The sequence below is a fragment of the Diadema setosum genome, chromosome 3 (genome assembly GCF_964275005.1).
Source record: "Diadema setosum chromosome 3, eeDiaSeto1, whole genome shotgun sequence".
NCBI classification, from domain to species: Eukaryota; Metazoa; Echinodermata; class Echinoidea; order Diadematoida; family Diadematidae; genus Diadema; species Diadema setosum.
In genome coordinates, this window is record NC_092687.1 from 2,103,924 (window position 1) to 2,124,418 (window position 20,495).

General features: G+C 37.7%; 1 protein-coding gene across 1 annotated transcript in view; it reads left to right on the forward strand.

Annotated features, from left to right (window-relative positions):
* Nucleotides 1-18,413, forward strand: part of LOC140226659 (uncharacterized) — a 36,402-nt gene extending 17,989 nt beyond the window's left edge. The window contains exons 7-11 of the mRNA XM_072307100.1: nt 592-721; nt 2,475-2,690; nt 5,984-6,089; nt 15,533-15,706; nt 18,248-18,413. Of these exons, the coding sequence (XP_072163201.1) occupies nt 592-721; nt 2,475-2,690; nt 5,984-6,089; nt 15,533-15,706; nt 18,248-18,413 (792 nt within the window). The remainder of the gene's footprint in view (nt 1-591; nt 722-2,474; nt 2,691-5,983; nt 6,090-15,532; nt 15,707-18,247) is intronic.
* Nucleotides 18,414-20,495: the final 2,082 nt, after the last annotated feature.

Below are 20,495 nucleotides of genomic sequence, written 5' to 3' on the forward strand. Positions count from 1 at the left end.
GTTTTGTGACTAGATTCCTTCAAGGGGCAGTGCATCTCTTGCCCCTCTTTGCTCCATTGTACATTTAAAATTTGTTTACATTTTTTTTTTTGAAAGACAGTTTTATAAGTATGTAAGTGTCTGACCCGAGCTGTGTTGCTTCTAGATATGGGTAAAATGTCAATAACTGTTTGTTTTTTTTTCCCCTGTAATTTAGGCAGTCATTTAAATAGCAATATTATTATGAAACTGTATTCACATCATGAACAAGGTAGAAATCAATACATGGGACCGTCATCATAAGCAGAGCTTGACGTGGATGAGGCCCTATCTTTAATATACAATCACATTATACACCAATAAAACCAATAACACCAATAAACGTGTAGAGTTACACACAAAGAACTATCACATGAACTGTTTTACCATACAACATGTATGTATATTCGCAAAGAATAGTGGCTGCATGCTTTAAAGAAGAATACATTGATCACCATTGACTACTATACATATTATGTTATACAATAATGTAAAAGTGTACGTGTATATAGCATGTGCAAGTGTCGCTGATGTTCCAATGAATTCTCTCGTGTGTTCGCCTCCACAAAGCAGCAGAAGCATAAGAAGAAGGGAACTATGGCACCGCCCAAGAAACCAGCAAAGCAGCTGGAACAGCTCATCTTGAATGAGAATGGGATCCCGCCATTCATTGAGCAGTGTGTGCAGAGGTTGGAGGAGGAAGGTGAGCGCCTACAAATAAGAGTCTGTCTGTCTGTCTGTCTGTCTCCATTGTCTGTCTGCTTGTCTGGTGTTTGTCTACATGTCTGGTCTCATCTGCATACATTGTATGTCTGTCTCTCCGTCTGTCTCTGAGTCTGTCTGTATGTCTGTTTGTCTACAAGTCTGTTTGTGTGTTTGTCTGTCTGCCTGGTTCCATGTCTATCTCTCTTGCCATTTATCTGTCTGTCTGTCTATCTGTATATATGTCTTTCTATGTAAATGCATATCGTCGCTGGGTTGACAAGACGGTGTATCTCAAATTTGGTGAAAATGACTTCATTTTTGGATTGGTCAAAAGAAAGGCTCTCCCATTTGATGCAGTGCTTTGGCTGCTATGTTTATTTGCTCTCTTGAGACATTTTGTAGATACAAGGTCTTGTCCCCCCAGCGACGATATCTGTCAGCCTGCCTGTCTGTATGTATGTTTGTCTTTCTGCTTGTCAGTCTGCCTGTATCCATTTCTATCTGTTTGTGTGTCAGCATGTCTGTCTGTCTATCTAAATGTTTGTTTGTCTGTGTGTCTGCGTGCCTCTTTGTCTCTCTGTCCATTTGCTTGCTCTGTTTGTCCATTTGCTGGTTTTTCGTATGTGTATTCAAGGAGGTAATAATGAAATGAGAGAAATTTAGGGACCCCGGACAAGCGATGCCCGGGATGTTCGGTATCTTTTCAATATTTTGATTTCATACTGTATGTATCACATTCTAGAATTCAGTTTGATAATGATTGGAAATTCATTCATGTCACACAGCAACAAACCTGTCTGTTTTTATAATGCCAGGAAGTGTTTACATTGTATAGATTCCGCTTTTGTTTATTACTATCATGTTTCCATTTCTTTTTAATTTCAGATTATTTTGCATTCATTTATGTATTTTTCTGCCGTTCTGGATTTGCTCTATTTTGTATAATCCTCGCGATGAATTTGTACAGTCGTACTCTCAAAGTAATGTACACTGTAACTCATGGGTTGCCATTCTTTTTATGTCTCTGCCACGACGTGTTGCCAGAGGCATTTTATGTTTTTCGGGTTGTCCATCCGTCTTTGATTTGTCGTTTTGATTTTTTCCTAATCGTGTGAAACTGTCGTCACATATTGTCAAGACGTACTACAGATGTAACGAGAGAACCATGCATTATGGCAGAGACGTACACACCAGTCGCCATAGCGATGTTTATAGTTTTCTTTTTTTATATGCAATTGAAGACCTGAATATAAGAACGACCCAAGTCCAATTTTTGGCCAAATTCAGTTTGACATGGGAAATTGTAGCTTATGCATAGACTCATCTTGTGTATAAATGATAAATCCTAATTACCCCCGGAAGTGCCTGAAATTAATGAGTTAAATCTTATATGAATGTAAAAATGAAGGACTTACATTCATATTATAGCGCCCTCTCTCATCCTTCTCTCATCTCTATAGCAGAATATCATGTATATGATTCAAAGAATGACCCAAGTCCATATGATTCAAAGAACGACCCAAGTCCATCACACAAAATGGCCTCTCCACAATTAATGTAAATGTTAATTGTCATAATAATGGTATGTTCTAATTTGTATATACAATGTTGCCTTCCCATCATAGTTGAATAGAATATTATTGGATAAATAAAAAAGATATGAAGTTTTTTAAAGTTTACTCGAAATGGTCTTCCATGGACTTGGGTCGTTCTTATATTCATATACTCAATTCTTATTTGCAATCGTGTAGGTATAGCCCAGGAGGGTATATACAGGGTATCAGGCAAGGCAGCTGACATTGACCTCATCATCAAGATGTTTGATGAGAACGAGAACGCCTCACTGTCCGCCATGGAGAACCTGAGTGCCAACACCATCGCGGCCGCCCTCAAGCAGTTCTTCAAGAGTCTACCGGAGCCCATCATCCCCTACAGCACCCAGGACCGGATGATACAGGACTACAGAGGTACGGTGACGCACCCATCATCATCGTCATCATCTTCATCTTCATTATCTTCATCATCATCTTCATTATTATCATCTTCATCATCATCATCTTCATCAACATTGTCTACATCATCATCTTCATCTTCATCAACATTTTCTACAACATCGTCATCATCTTCATCAACATTGTCTACAACATCGTCATCATCTTCATCAACATTGTCTACAACATCGTCATCATCTTCATTAACATTTTCTACAACATCGTCATCATCTTCATCAACATTTTCTACAACATCATCATCATCTTCATTAACATTGTCTACAACATCATCATCATCTTCATGAACATTGTCTACAACATCGTCATCATCTTCATCAACATTGTCTACAACATCGTCATCATCTTCATTAACATTTTCTACAACGTCATCATCATCTTCATTAACATTTTCTACAACATTAACATTGTCTACAACATCGTCATCATCTTCATCAACATTTTCTACAACATCGTCATCATCTTCATTAACATTTTCTACAACATCATCATCTTCATTAACATTGTCTACAACATCGTCATCATCTTCATCAACATTGTCTACAACATCGTCATCATCTTCATCAACATTGTCTACAACATCGTCATCATCTTCATCAACATTTTCTACAACATCATCATCTTCATCAACATCTTCTACAACATCATCATCTTCATTAACATTGTCTACAACATTAACATTGTCTACAACATCGTCATCATCTTCATGAACATTGTCTACAACATCGTCATCATCTTCATCAACATTTTCTACAACATCATCATCATCTTCATCAACATTGTCTACAACATCGTCATCATCTTCAACATTTTCTACAACATCGTCATCATCTTCATCAACATTTTCTACAACATCGTCATCATCTTCATCAACATTTTCTACAACATCATCATCATCTTCATCAACATTGTCTACAACATCGTCATCATCTTCATCAACATTGTCTACAACATCGTCATCATCTTCATTAACATTGTCTACAACATCGTCATCATCTTCATCAACATTTTCTCCAACATCGTCATCATCTTCATCAACATTTTCTACAACATCATCATCTTCATCAACATTGTCTACAACATCGTCATCATCTTCATTAACATTGTCTACAACATCGTCATCATCTTCATTAACATTGTCTACAACATCGTCATCATCTTCATCAACATTTTCTACAACATCGTCATCATCTTCATTAACATTTTCTACAACATCGTCATCATCTTCATTAACATTGTCTACAACATCGTCATCTTCATCAACATTGTCTACAACATCGTCATCATCTTCATTAACATTGTCTACAACATCGTCATCTTCATTAACATTGTCTACAACATCGTCATCATCTTCATCAACATTGTCTACAACATCGTCATCTTCATCAACATTGTCTACAACATCGTCATCATCTTCATCAACATTGTCTACAACATCGTCATCATCTTCATCAACATTGTCTACAACATCGTCATCATCTTCATCAACATTGTCTACAACATCGTCATCATCTTCATCAACATTGTCTACAACATCGTCATCATCTTCATCAACATTTTCTACAACATCGTCATCATCTTCATCAACATCTTCTACAACATCATCATCATCTTCATTAACATTGTCTACAACATTAACATTGTCTACAACATCGTCATCATCTTCATGAACATTGTCTACAACATCGTCATCATCTTCATCAACATTTTCTACAACATCGTCATCATCTTCATCAACATTGTCTACAACATCGTCATCATCTTCATCAACATTGTCTACAACATCGTCATCATCTTCATCAACATTTTCAACAACATCGTCATCATCTTCATCAACATTTTCTACAACATCGTCATCATCTTCATTAACATTTTCTACAACATCGTCATCATCTTCATTAACATTGTCTACAACATCGTCATCATCTTCATTAACATTGTCTACAACATCGTCATCATCTTCATCAACATTTTCTACAACATCGTCATCATCTTCATCAACATTTTCTACAACATCATCATCTTCATTAACATTTTCTACATCATCATCTTCATTAACATTGTCTACAACATCGTCATCATCTTCATTAACATTGTCTACAACATCTTCATCATCTTCATCAACATTTTCTACAACATCATCATCATCTTCATTAACATTTTCTACAACATCGTCATCATCTTCATTAACATTGTCTACAACATCGTCATCTTCATCAACATTGTCTACAACATCGTCATCATCTTCATTAACATTGTCTACAACATCGTCATCTTCATCAACATTGTCTACAACATCGTCATCATCTTCATTAACATTGTCTACAACATCATCATCTTCATTAACATTGTCTACAACATCGTCATCATCTTCATCAACATTGTCTACAACATCGTCATCATCTTCATTAACATTGTCTACAACATCGTCATCTTCATCAACATTGTCTACAACATCGTCATCATCTTCATTAACATTGTCTACAACATCGTCATCATCTTCATTAACATTGTCTACAACATCGTCATCATCTTCATCATCATCATCTTCTTTAACCCGTTGAGGACGGTTTGATTTTGCTACAACACTTATTTTCCGTAGACGCTTGCCCGAGTATACTCTTTACTCGTCCTCAACGGGCTAACATTGTCTACATGTACATCAACATCCTTGTTACCTTTCTCATCATAGCATCATTATCTTCATTATTATCATCTACATCATCGTTGTTATCATAATCATCATCATCAGCTACAACTGTAGATCATCATCATAATCACCATCTACATCATCATCTTCATTATCATTATCACTGTCTGCGTTACCTGAATGTCACTGCACAAACTATACTGAAAAAAGAAGAAGATTAAACAAAACTAATTGAATTCATAAAATCAGCATGCAATCAAAAACATATCTTCAGAAAGTTGCCAATTTTAGAGCGAAACAAGGATTTTAAACTTCTAAGATGCGTTGCCAATTTAAGGAATTTGGTATAAATGTAGCAATTAGGAGGCTGTTACTCTTTCAACCTGAGGATTATTTATAGACAATAAGCAAATGAAGGAAAATGTTTACTACTGTATATCTATGTAACACTACCAAATTAATGATAAAAATTATGATCAACAGATACAGCATTGAATCATGGAAATTTTTTACTGCTTTCATTGGTGTCATAGAAAAAATTTAAATTTAGTTGAATTTGCTGTGAAATTGAATGCGTGTTTCCCACCTGACCTCTCGGCAGAGCTTAACTGTGAGGAGGCCTTCGTGGAGAGATTACCGGAGTACCTGTCGGGGCTCGGCAGCGTCAGACGAACGGTCCTCACTTACATGATGAAGCACATGAGGAGGTAAGTTGGGCGGGGACCGGACACAAGAGGGCGCACTCCCCAAAACAAACATCAAGCAAACACATCGCCAACTTGGTACCAAGCAGGGCTGCCAACTCTCCCTGATTCTGTGGGAGGATTTTTAAAACTTCATTTTATCTTCATGTCTTGATAAGGAAAATATTGAAAAGGAAAAGAAAGGACAAAAATGTAATGAGATATTTATCTGATTTAGGATATTTTGCTGATATGAGTGAAAGGCTCAAGTGAGCCATTGCGATCATTCTTTGTTTGGTGACCATTGTGCATTGTACGTAAACTTGTTCAATATTCCAGCTTCTCCTTCAAAACCCCCACAACCGATTTTTCACCAAACTTGGCAGGTAGCAGCCCCAAGGCAGGATACAGGAATCTCACTTTGTTCAAATGGGCATACATACAATACAATACAATACAATACAGTACAATACAATCAGATCATTTACTAGTATATAGTGCCCTTTAACAGTCAATGACTGGTTTCACAGCACTTCACAAAAAAATTCATTTGCAGATTAGCATTAAAATTAGCATTACCGCATGGGCTATCAAATTGGTCTGCAAGAATTTGTGGAAGGTAAACTTGCGATACTTGTGTGAGCACTTTACCCCCTGGGTCTTTTGATTTTTGCCCATTGGCGTTCACCCTAGACAGGAATACCTCCCTGATTTCTATTTGAGATCTTCCCCATTTTGACTGATTAGTGTTGGCAGCCCTACTGTACAAGTGTACCAGGCATTCCTTGCACGTAAGGAAATATTGAAGTCTATTAACATTGCATTCAAATATCCATTATTTGTCAATATACAAACAACTGTATATACAGGTACAAACATGCATACATATTGCCTGTGCATGTATTTATATTCCTTTGAGTTAATGATAAACGTGTCTTGATAACTTCTTGAGACTCCTAATTAACTTTCCAGCATGACATAAACTTAAGGATATATTCATGGAATATATGCTAATTCTTTAGTTCTGCATGATATGATGAAATTGGAAACAAATACATGCATGGGTAAAATTTTTTTATTTGCAAAGAGCTGTAAAAGTAAACAATTACTGATGTTTTTGATTTGATTTAGACATTATACTTGATTTTTGATTAAAAAAAAAAGATTTATAAGAATATGCAGAGCTGCATAATAAATGATCAAGAAATTCAAATGTCTAAACTCTCTGGATGTAAATGGCTATGACTCATGTATTTTTATGATAAAGCCCCATCACACTAGAGCGAAAGCCCAACGAATACACAACAAATTTGAAAACTTGAAGATACTTTAGCATTCTCTGCAACCACTAGAATAGTTTGTTACAAGGTTTGATGTTCTTTGTATTCATTATCTATTCACAGAAATTGACAAAGATATGCTGGAGCTGATTTTCGATGTTGAACTATATCCAAAATCTGTAGTGTATCTCTGCGAATTCTTAGGACTAGCTAAATGAATACAAAGAATGCCAAACATGTGACATAACTATTCCAGTTTTAGCAAGGGATGTAAACTTATCTTTAAACTTGTCGGGCGTTCCGTGGGCACTCGTTCTAGTGTCACAGCGCCTTTAAAGAAAGAAAAAAAGACAATTTCACCGAATGAAAAGTTTGTCAATGATGCACATTATCCAATTAATGTGCATGTAGTTCGAACTGTTGTTCATCACCCTCCATGTGTGGAAAAATAAAAGTTGCAGCCCACTTACACTAACACTGGACTAAATGTCATCACACATTTCATTGTAACTGTTACACCATTAACGTTGACTTACCCATATGATTACACAGTGTCGTCGTGTTAACACTAAATCCATCAACCCAAGCTCACCATCAGTGTTGTATGCATACACCAGATCAGCGCACCTCTGCCCAAATTATGACCTTTCACCTTTGCCTGACTAACGCATGTCACTTGCGGTATACTAAAAAACTAAAAATGCACCTTCTCGTTTGTGTGTTAGTGTTAGTGTTTATATCACTGTACACTGTCAATGTGGTTTTGTCTCGTGTTGTAAACATTGTGTCCTTTCTGCCTGTATGTGTGCTTATGTGTATGGTTGTGCAAGATGTCTGTCTTGTCTGTGTGAGTGTGTTTGTGTCTGTGTTTGTGTGAGTGAGTGTATATACTGGCCTAAATTTGTTTGTACATGTACATGTATGTGCGCGCGTGCAAGGGACATATGTATTTTTCTCTAGGACAGGGTCGTTTTCACAGAATTTAGTTACAGTGTACTTGGAAAGGTCAAACATATGTAGAATGCTATGTGTGGGACTATACACTGTAAGTGATAGTGTGATCTTAAGTCAGTCCTGTTTTATATTGGACAAGACATTACAGGGTTATCTATGGGCATGATTGATGTCCCTGAAATTGAGGTCACATATTGATATTGATCCATCATTATGAAATGCTTGGCAAATAGGAAAACAGAAAAGAGCATAGAAAATTGAACTTTTAAACAGCTGATCCTTCAAAAAAAAAAAAAAAATGAACTGGAATTTAATACCAGTAATCAGTTTGTTGGCATAGGGCTGGAGACGATGTACATGTATCCTCTTTAGGCCTTTGTGCATTGAACCGTGCTCTGTTTATCAAGTCACTGCTTTTGCAAAGAATTGTAATTCTTGGAGCTTCATTACATCCTTGGTTCCGATGAACAGTTGGTTAAACTGAATTTGAACATGGAGAGCAGTTTTACCTTTAGATACTGAAATAGAACTAAAACAAAAATGATGGTATCAGGTACTTGTAGCTTTTTGTCCCTGCAATAACTCTCTGTTGTGCACCTGGTAGAGAACCCTGTAGGCTTTGCTTTATGCCACAGAAATGTGAAAATAGCTCGCACTGCTTCAGCAGATGTGGGGTCCCATTTCATAAAAGATGTTAGAATAGCAACTCTTTGCTGGAATGGCAACTTGCCATATAGTCAATCAGGACGCTAAATTCTTGTCCTTACCATAACAATTGCCATTCCAGCAAGAGTTGCTATAATATCAACTTTTGTATGAAATGGGGCCCAGAACTTCCCCCAAGATTTTTCCTCAGAAACAAGACCTTAAATTTATTCTGCTGCCATAATGTCAACTTACTACAATATCAGGGTATCACAGACTGTATTATGATTGGCTTAGTACTGTCCCCTTAGTCAATAAACATGTCAAAGTCGATGACAAAATTTGCTGCAGAATTTCTCACCTTTTCATCTTTACAATGGCAACCCTGAATTTTTAAGGAAAAGAAAATAGACAGAACCTATTAAATTCATAAACTGTGGATAGAATCAGAGGAAAGATAAACTAATTGGAATTTGCCAAAAATGAGACAGAAATGCAAACTTCATCTTACAAAAGATGTGCCAATTTAGGGGTTTCAGTTGATTTAGCGAGTAAACAGCCACTGATAATTCTGTAACCAACATTAATGATGGTTTGCAAACAAAGCAGGATTCAAGTGAAAAGAAGCTTTAAAGGGATCGTATAGTTTTGGTTGAGACCTAATTTCAGGTTTCTAACATTTTTTTGGTGAGATAATGAGAAACCTCTTATGAAATATGAAAGAGCATGTGATTCTATGAGGAATTCAACGTTTATTTGATGAAAATTGGTTTTGAAATGGCTGAGATATCCAAAAAAGAGCGATTCTTATAAAGTGTGGGACCCACACTTTATTACGATCACTTTGTTTTACTTTGTTTTTGAATGTTTCAGTCATTCCACACCTGATTTTCATCAAATAAACTTTGAATTCCTCTTAAAATGGTATGCTCTGTACTATATCATAAGTGTTTTCTTGAGATCTCGCAAAAAGTTAAAAGCCCAATTCTCACCTCCACCAATACTGTACCATCCCTTTAATCCTTTGTGTTCTTTGAGCCCCAATTAGTGCAGAAAATCCATGCAGGGGTGCAACACTGTTCTAAGTGTTTGGTACAGAATCCTACCAAATTTGATTCCAGTACTAACTATCAATATTTGTGATAATTATGGTACAAAGATTGAACATCTAACCACAGAATTTGGTCCTGGAACTGGATTGGTCAATGACTGACTATAATCAGATACATTGGCAATAGAATATTAAAAGGCGCCCTCATTTGGGAATCAGTTTTGCCCACTGAGATGTATGTACTGTGAAAGGCAACCCGGTATTGCTCTTTGGAACGTTACTGATTGTGATGTGTGAATATTGGCAGCTCTGTAAGATTCAACTGCCGTTTACATAGAATACTTAAAGTGCTACAGAGATTCAGGGGTCTATCAAACAATAACATACCAGCAAGGAATATAAGAATTTTTAGATGTTTTATTGATGCTTTTCTCGTGTGAGTTTGTGCTGTCTACAAGGACATATCAGCAGTCTGCAAAGAACAATAAATGACATGTTCAATTGATTTAAGTGGCATGTTATTCTAAGTAATCAAGAGCAATGAGGAAAAGTGTCCACTGTTAGTGCATGTGCATGTGAGAATGAATATGGCAACCTTTGGCATGCTCTAGATTGAGTAGAGTGTGTATGCATGGAGTTTGTAGAGTTAAAGGCATAATTTACCATTTGCAGATGAAACAAAAATCCAGCAGTAGTGCTTTAAAATAGTTCTAAAATGTGAGTTAGGGATAGAAACAACCGCCGTAAAAATTTGAATGTGTATAATCAATGTTAAGTATTGTTAAATACACAAAATGTGAACAATAGTTATAATAAGAATTCTTCCAGATTAAACCGTCTACAGTTATGCTTTATTGAGAAAAATACTGATATCTCCTTATATTTTAGGCTTTACTGCAAAAAATTTATTTGGTAGGATGTTTTGTGATACAACAGACCTACACATATTGATGAAATTTGATATCTTGAACATTTTGAAAATCACTGCTCCCAAAGGTAAACTGGATCTTTAAAAGGATTGAATGTCAGTGTTCCTACACCTTTGTGCAGCCGAGTAGAGCGCCCCCAGCTTAATACTTTCTGTTTCAGCTGTCGGTCTCAAGCATGCTTGTTTTTGAGCAATCCTGTCATAAACAGGCCCGGAAAAAGAAATAAGTAGAGTCAGCAGTCACTTTTGACTGGTGAGCAGATCCGGTTCACTGTAGGTAGTGACCGCACGGCCTGTATAGTGCCAGGGGCCCATTTCTTAAATATTGATTGTGAGACTGTTCTTGCGATTGCTGCGTTTCAAAAAAGCAATGCTGGATCTGCTACTAAAGATGTGCTTTAAATTGTAAGTATCTTTGTGAAACAGACTTATGATTTGTATTGATCTTACGCTCGTTTCACAAAATTACGCACAATAAATTGAGCATTGTAAGATCAATCATAACTCTTTATGAAACGGGCCTCAGAGTTGCTCAGTCTCCCTTTAAAAATGAAATCTCTTTTCACATCCTCCCGAGGAATGTGAAAGCCTCCTTTATTCTGTAGTTAGTTTGTCTAGTGAGATGCCTGCAGCACACAAGCAATTCCCTTAAATCTTTCTACCCTCTCCCTGATGTCAATGTGTGAGTGTTGAAATTCCTTTAGTGTACCATCATGTGAAATTAATTTGTTGGAAAGTTTCTAGGAAGGAATGAAGATTTCCGCTTCAGAAAATTCTCCCCATTACTGAGAAAATTTCACCCATTACCAAGAAAATTCTACCCATTACTAAGAAAATTCTACCCATTACTGAGAAAATTCTACCCATTACTGAGAAAATTTCACCCATTACCAAGAAAATTCTAACCATTACTAAGAAAATTCTATTCATTACTGAGAAAATTTCATCCATTACTAAGAAAATTCTACCCATTACTAAGAAAATTCTACCCATTACAAAAAATTCTACCCATTACTGAGAAAATTCTACCCATTACTGAGAATATTTCACCCATTACCAACAAAATTCTACCCATTACTAAGAAAATTCTACCCATTACTGAGAAAATTCCACCCATTACCAACAAAATTCTACCCATTACTAAGAAAATTCTACTCATTAATGAGAAAATTCTACCCATTAGGACAGAAGTATATTATGTAGTATATTATGACTAAACATTGCTAAATGAACACCTTTATCAAATCCCTTGGTTCTTCCATGCTCCAGATTAGTTCTTAAAGAACTTGCGCAATTTAGTAAGCCTTGTGATATAGAATGCATAGTCTGCATCAAATCATTCTTTTGTTTCGATGAGTGTTTATTTGTATTTGCTGTTTTTTAGCAACTACACGTAGACAGCTGTACATGCCAAAATGCTGTTTAGATGCTATACTTCAGGATACATTACTCTCCAAAAAAATTTTGATAGGAATCCATGTGGTAGTCATAAAGATTTTTTTTTTTTTTTTTTTTTTTTTTTTTTACACTGAGGGCATAATATTTCATGGATGTAAACAGCAAAGAAGCGCATGTGATGATGGGGGAGGGGAGGGAGATAAAAGGTGGATTATTTGTTTTATATAATGGTAAATGTTTTATTTCTGTTCAGTGTAAATTAACTTTGCCATTGAACTAGTGGCGATGTGAATGTTGAAATCAGCTCAGCTCCCTTCTCTAGCTGCATGAGTTTGACAGTTATTAGAATAATGGATTTTTTTTTAGGCACACTGGAATTTAAATCGCTCTTTCTGTGGTATTTAAGAGCTAGTTGACTGATAATAAATCACAAATATGCAGGTTTTATTTTGCCTCAATGGTGAGAACTCTTGGAAAGCTTTTGTGTTTTCTTTATGTTGAGTGTATATTTGCATCTTGGAGTCTACTTTCTCGTTGTCTCCTTGTAATACTTCTCTTCCTTGTTTCTGTTACAAGCTGACTTTGCGATGCATGCTGTGCCCGTGAACTTCTTACCAACAAACCTTCAAATTCTAACACAACAGCGGTGACTTGCACTTTTCAAATCTGTAAACACTTCCTTGGTTTAACTAATGATGACAAACATTGTATATAGCCACAGGGGTTTCGGTGTATTTTTTTTATATATGTCAAAAAATTGTCGACTCCTCAATCTGTCTGATGAAATAAACAGGTGTGGCAAGTGGGTATTGTAATGGTGTGTCCTACAGCGGGAAAGGTTTATGAAGACTTCAGTGTGGTGTGATGAGCAGACCTTCTTATATACTTGAACATATCCAAACATTTATTAAAGGTTGTCAATAAAACAAAAACAAAAACAAAAGGGTTGTAAGGAGAACAGCTCACATCATTTGTTCCTTTTAACAGCAGGAAGAAAAAGCAAAACCATCAATGAAATCCAGCTGTTTGATGGTCCACTGATGTATATTTTGTTTTCTGTCTTTATAGTTGAAATTTCAAATTCAAAATATCCAACCCTTGTTTTTGTTTTTGTGTTTTTTTGTGTCTAGTATTATACCATCAATTAACCATGATTCTATTACATAATCACATATTGCAATATACCATTGTATACCATGAGGATTACATATATACCAGTATGTGATATCATTTCGAAGGATTGCAAATAGATTCTCATGTTTACACTCGAAAAATCCTTTTTCTTGAGATTTTTGTGACTGCCTGTCGTCATGACGTTAACCAAAATAGTAGTTCTTGATTGGGCCACATACGCTGTGTATTCCCATCCAGAAAGTGAAAAAGAAAGAGAAAAACAGGCTGCTTGAAAAAGAATCTGGCTCTGGTAGTCAACAATGTTTTGACTTTTATTGATTCACTTGATCAGTGTGTGTTTATAGTTCAGTTAATTTGTTTTTGATGGTTCAGTGGCCTTACTTGCTTATCACAAAAGAGAATTTACTCTGTTACATGAGACAAAGAGATAGAAGTTGTGAAGCCAACAAAATCACTATACTGCCCCCATGAGTCGGTATCTATACAGCTTTGCCTTTAATCTCCCTCCAAATTTGCGACCATTAGATCAGTTGATGGTATCATTCAGAGTATCACTATGATTGAATTGATGCAGAAATGAAGTCAAGCATAAACGCTCCCATTTCTGGTGTTATTTTTCTTTCTTGTTTGTAGTCACAGAGATGTTATAATTTATTTACTTTTTTTTAGCCCTACAAAAGTAAGACAATCATCCAAATTGACTTTATGTAATCCTGTTGAAGATTGCAGCAACATTGTCACAATATCCAAGCAAATCTTCCTATCGGCTGTATCCCTGCATTCTCTCACCTTCTGGTTCGATCATGTCCAGTGATAGGTCTCTCAGGCAAAAAAAGAAAAAAAGAAAAGATGCGTACACAACAACATTTTCTGATCATTAAAACATTCTCACGCTGACATCATAATAACCAAGTATTATCAATTGTATATTCGTATGTCATTGACATCAAAATTACTGCTATTAAAAAAAATATACCATATGAAATAGAAGAAGATATTTATCAGTCGATCATTTATTTTTGTGGAAGTTTTCTAGCTGCTAATTCTATATAAACTGCTAAGTTTATATTTTAATTGATTAGAATTAAATGAACACAGAGTGATATGCTAAGTTAAATGATTTGTGGAAGAGATACCTTTAACCCGTTGAGGACGGACTGATTTTGCTACAACACGCATTTCCCATAGACACCTGCCCGAGTATACTCGGGACTCGTCCTCAACGGGTTAATACATTTGCTCTGTTGGCAAAAAGAAAAAAAAAAAAAAGAGAAGAAGAAAGAGCTAAACATACATACCTGTCATACAATTTTGTAAACCTTGTTTGATGAATAAGTCTTGATAAGATTGCTTTAAAGTATATACTGTAATTGTTGAAAGAACAAGTACTTTGCATATGTTCGTATTTTCTCTTTCTTTTTTTTTTTTTAAAGCTGACATGTACATGTACACATATCATACGAGATAAAAAAAACAACAACAAGAATATATACTTTGCAATGTTTAATCCATCAAGATTTTTTTTTTTTTGGGGGGGGGGGGGTTGCTGTAGAAGTTTAGTATTTCATCATCATAAAATTGGCAGCTGAATTTCATTGCATATCATCTGTTACAGAAAGGCTAGTTCGGCTGGGTAAACTAAATAAATCTGAAAAATCAAAAGACTACTGTATCTACATACAGTAGGTCAATTTAGAACTTTATCCATCAATTCACACAGACATGACAAAAGTCAACTTTGAGGATCAAACATTCAGAGACTTTGCACTTTGGAGAGGATGAAGAACAGATATCATGCCATAAATTATCAGATATTTTTTACATCAGGTGTATTTTTTCTTGCCAAATCCTAGTATAAGTGTTTTCTTTCTTTTTCTAAGATTTGGTATCAGTGACTATTTCAGGGTGAAATGGTGAAGGGGCACAAATATCACAAACAAAATTTTCCATGGTATTACTCGCATCTTACTCTGAAATCAAGTGGATACATTTTATCTCACCCCTTTATCTGTAATGGAAGCACCGAGTCACCGCACAGACTCACTCATAACATGGAATGTTCCATTGTACTCCGTAGGATAACAGATCACTCTGATGTGAACCTCATGACGGCGGAAAACCTTTCCATTTGCTGGTGGCCGTCCATGTTGCACCCACAGAGCACGTCCTTTGAGGATCTCGCCAACGAACAACTCCTGGCCGTGGTCTTCAAGCAAATCGTAGAAAACGCACCGCAACTCTTTAACTTTACGTGAGGGGGGCAAATATGCCCCCCTCTGGGCCGTCACCACCCATCCCTCGATCTCCCCCGTTCCCCAAGCCTCCAGCGGTGACACAAAAGATGCACACACATTATATAAAGGCACACCTGAGTCGCACAGGGAATGACAAGCCATTATTAAGATTCGTACCTTGCACGGGAAGTTTTATGGCGCCAAACTCTCGCAAAGGATGAGTTGATGAAGCTCACCTGCTCCGAACATATTACGAGGGCGAGATGTGCTGAGTGGTGTACCCTTGTGACCGACTGTGTTGTTTGGTGTCTACCGTCGCCACGACAACGGCATTAACTCTGCAACATCTTACTATGTTATAATCAATTGTACTTAACTGGCAGCTTTTGCATGTGAGCGCTGCAGGCGGGGGAGTTGGATTGTTTCACAAATGAAAGGTGATCCACGTCGGGTGACCGAGCTGCTGAACTTGTATCTCCTCTCTTCTAATGTCTGGTGGGAGAGGCGCAGCTTTAGGGGTATTTTGTTTTTGTTTCTTCATTATTTTTCTCGGGAGGAATCACGCCTGTTGCTTCTGTCGCTGGTCATGCGAGAGCAACCGTATGGACATCACGTCACCCACCTGCACCACTATGGGGGGGGGGGATGGGGGATGGATCTCACCCGCTTTTGCTCTGAATTTTCGCCGTCTCTGATGGGTGCAGGTGAAGTGCACCACACATCTACACTGTATGAGCAGAGAGACGGGCCGCTGGCTCGACGCACACCATCATAGAAGGGGGTGGAGTATGCAAGCCAGAATACCTATTTGTACCATTATTATTACCTGCAGGGGAATTCTTGCTGACTTATTAGCTGGTTATTGTAGTGTATGTACAGCAGGTATAGTTTCCCACGACAATTGTTGATTGCGCAGCATTAGATTGTTCATTGTTTTAGTACCAGCAGGGCTCGTACTGTACATCCATCCATACAGCCCACTATGGTACAGCGTACATTGTAGTAATCTGTAATATGAATGATTTATATCAGTTCCACATAGAGAGTTTAAAAAAAAAACGATTATGGTGTTTCTTTAAGGAACAATGATAAAAATATTTCATGCTGACTTTTTAGACACATGTATTCCATATTATGACTAATCTATGTAGCCTTAGTGTAGTTAGATTGCATTTCTGTTCGTTGTCATTTGTAAACCGTGTCACTTTTTGGTAGAGTACTGCCGAGATTAAGAAGGGGTCATATATCAAAGTGTATCCTAAGTATGTTGTTGCTATGATTTCTTTTTTTTTTTCATATGATTTGATTTGTCTGTTCAACTTTGGTGTTTAAGGGGTCGTGTTTTGCTGGTGATGAAAAACAACGTTGAAAGACCAGATAAAGCTCAGTGTAGGTATTCATGAGCACACCATGTCACCACCATGTGTAGTTTGCTCACCCTTTGACATCCGCACAAATCTATTGCCTTTCATATCACTGTCAACGGGATCGTTTGTAAGGCTCCGACTGGGCCTCGTGGCTCAGGTTGCTATCCCAGGCCGCGCCTCATTCCGAAACATTCTTCATTTGGAAACATGTTTCTGACTGTGGTGAATGGCGAGGCGTGCGCGCACTGAACGCAGTGCCATCACGGCACTCGCGCGTTTGCCACTTGCCTTGCCGACTGGTCGTCTCGAGTACGACATGCCGGTGTGGGGAACATTGTGGACCTGAATTATGAGGCTTTGTTTTAAAGGGTAGATTGTATTTTAATGTCAGTTCCTATATACAAAATGTACATCATCCCTTATGCTCACTTAACTCTCAGTGTGTTTTTCCCGCTTCTTTTCCCTCCATTTGCTATAAAGAAGTTTGTTAAAAAAAACAACAACAACAACCCTGGGCCCTGCCATGCTAATTTGGAGAGTTTGAAACGTCAAAAATAATCCCTAACATTTTAGCTGCAAAACGTTCATGATGTATGTGTGTTTACACCCGCCTGCCCTTTCTAATCCGGTGCTGTAATGCGTCGATTTTCGTGCTTTCCCCATTAGCTTTACCATCAAAAACTCCTATCCCATTAAATCACAGGGACAAGAGATAACTACTGGTAAACGTGTAGAGCAAAGTGATTTGGTTACATGAGACAGTAGGTTGACTGTTTATCAGTGTGTGTGTGCAATCATGTTTGAAGTGTAGAGAAATGACGTTTGTGTTGTCACTCTGTGTTTCAATGTAGAGAAAGGGTTCACAGCCACCATCCGGCAACACGCCTTTTTTGATTCCATTTCAGCCGTTCCATTTCCACATCATAGTTTGGAGCCATTTCTTACCAAATGTGATTTTTATTTGGATTCATTCACTCCACTTGCCACCAGGTAGTAGGGTTCAGAGGGTTTAGTAGATAGAGTTGGCGCTGGTTCACACAGCGGCCACAGCTGGAAATTCAACAGAAAAATCACCCCTCACAAAGTCATCACCCCCATTTTAGAGTAGTTCGCACCCACTTTCTCCGTTATCACCCCTCCCACCCTCATTCCCTGCATTGATTTTGCGGATCGCTCCATTGTCGAACGTAGGGTGACCGAGTACAGTGAGAAGAACAAAATGGAGGCGAAAAACATGGCCATCTGTTGGTGCCCGACCATCTTCACCCTGCCCATGGAAGACTTTCACACCAAGCTGACCATTCTCACGCAAATCTTGATCAAATTTATCGAAAATGCCGAGACGCTGACCCCATAGGCGGGCATTTCCCTGGCAGGTAGGTGGTGGGTAGCTCCCCCAACGATGAGAACCCCCAATTTCTGGCAACAACCTTATCCATGCTTCCTTGTTCAGAAGAAGAACAAAATGGTTGAAGGTACACGTATAAACTGGAACGCGTTTGCTGATGAGGCTTGATCAACTACACTGTCCTACAACACTCCTAGTTGGCTCATTATCAGTCGGTGATGTGGACATTTGATGGGGCATGTTGCCGTTGTGGAGAGCGAGTAAAGGGCAGGAAAGAAGCAGCCTGTACTATTTTTCCCGTTGAGGGCCGGCACAACTTGGAACGTTATCAAAACGTTCCTGCTACTGAAATTTAGACGTAACAAGTTCTGCTACTTTTTAGATTCTCTGCCAGACCGATATCGTTGTACGCGTGCCCACCAAAGAGAGAAATGACAAAGTTGAATTATGACTGTGTGACATCTGTAAATGCTGCAGTAGCAAAACCAAAATAATTTGTCTTACGGAAAGTTTTGGATGTCACATTTCTTCAACGACGAAAAAATACTTTCACGTTTCTGAAAAAAACAGATCTAGATGGGGTTGTGAATCCCAGCGAGGGGCAATTGTTGAATGTTGTTTAACAAAGCCTGATATGGTTTTAAGGCTTAATCAAGTACCTAGTAAAAAAAGAGAACAGAAGGATATATTTACTATGACTTGAAGAGAATTATAAAGAAGTATAGAGAAGTTTTAGAGAAGTTATAGAAAAGTGTGTAGCATTCCAGCGTTACGAGTTTATCCCCTTTAATTTGAAGTGCAGATCAAAAACGTATTGACACTTCCTTTTTTTTTTGTTGGTTGTGATGCGTCATAGTGCAAGAAAGCTGGCCATGCGCGGAGTTGGTGACGGTGTGGAAACGCGCACGACAAACATTAGAGGATCGGGTACACTGCCGGGTTCTACCCTGCTTGTCCAGCAAGTTAACAGCATACAAAATTAGACCAGTACAAGTCTATTAGAATTGAGGTCTTTGAAACAGATTGAATGGGAATAGATATTTCATGAATCATCAATATCATAACCTCACCCCTTCCCTCCCCTCTCTAGCCTTTTGCAAAGGCAACTCGCGATGGACTCGCATACAGCGAATTGTTCTATGTAGCAGCTATCTCTCTGTGGAAGCTGTCTCGGGTTGTTTAAGTCAGGGAGGACCAATTTTTGATGAAGATGTTGCCCTGCCAATGCGCAGATCCAATCCGTCAGCATCACTGCTCCGCGCATGCAGCCATCTTGGACAATTATGATTACTGAGGTCTCTGCTTCCTAGCAAAAGAGTGTTGGTAAGGGTTTGTTTTGAAATATTGCGACCGTTTCTTTTCTTCCTCATCTTTCACAAGTCAAATTGTTTTTGTGTGTCATTATTAAATTCCTGTAATTCTTTTGCCCCAAGAAAGAATGCCTAAGGATAAGTGTCGAAAGTGGCCAAAGAAGTGCTCATTTTATTGCATTGTCCACAAGTTCGAATCTTAATGCACAGTACGTAGTGCTTCCATCTGCTCTGGAAGATAACTGATTTTGCAGTGGGAAGTTTTGACATACAATGCAGATTGAACCATGAATGCACCAGATAAAAATAATTTAATGCAAGTGCTCGAGTATGAAGATCAAAGGTACATCGATGCGTGAGGGAACTATGGAATGTCTGTACCCACGATGCGCAGCCGAGCTTCAGATTGTTTTGACTTTTTGCAGAGTGTTGTTAATGAATGGGTACAACCAGCTCCACGAATTCACGAAAATGCAACTGGTTAATACATCTTTCTATAAAGTGGGCGCGTAATTAAACCCCCATTTTTGTGTCATTTGTACAATAACACTGATTACTTATGCATCAAATGCCTGCATTTGCCTGGAAAATTTTTTACCGGTGATGCGTGACTGCTCAAATTTTCAAGAAGAAGTAAACCCTGCAAGTGTTTAATTAAATTTTGGCAATTCTTTAGCGAGTAAAATACTCTTAATGGCAATTGGCCAATCAGGAAGCAGGGATTTTAAACATAATGTACAAAGGCCAATGAAAGCGCTGGAACTGTCAACACCTATCAGGT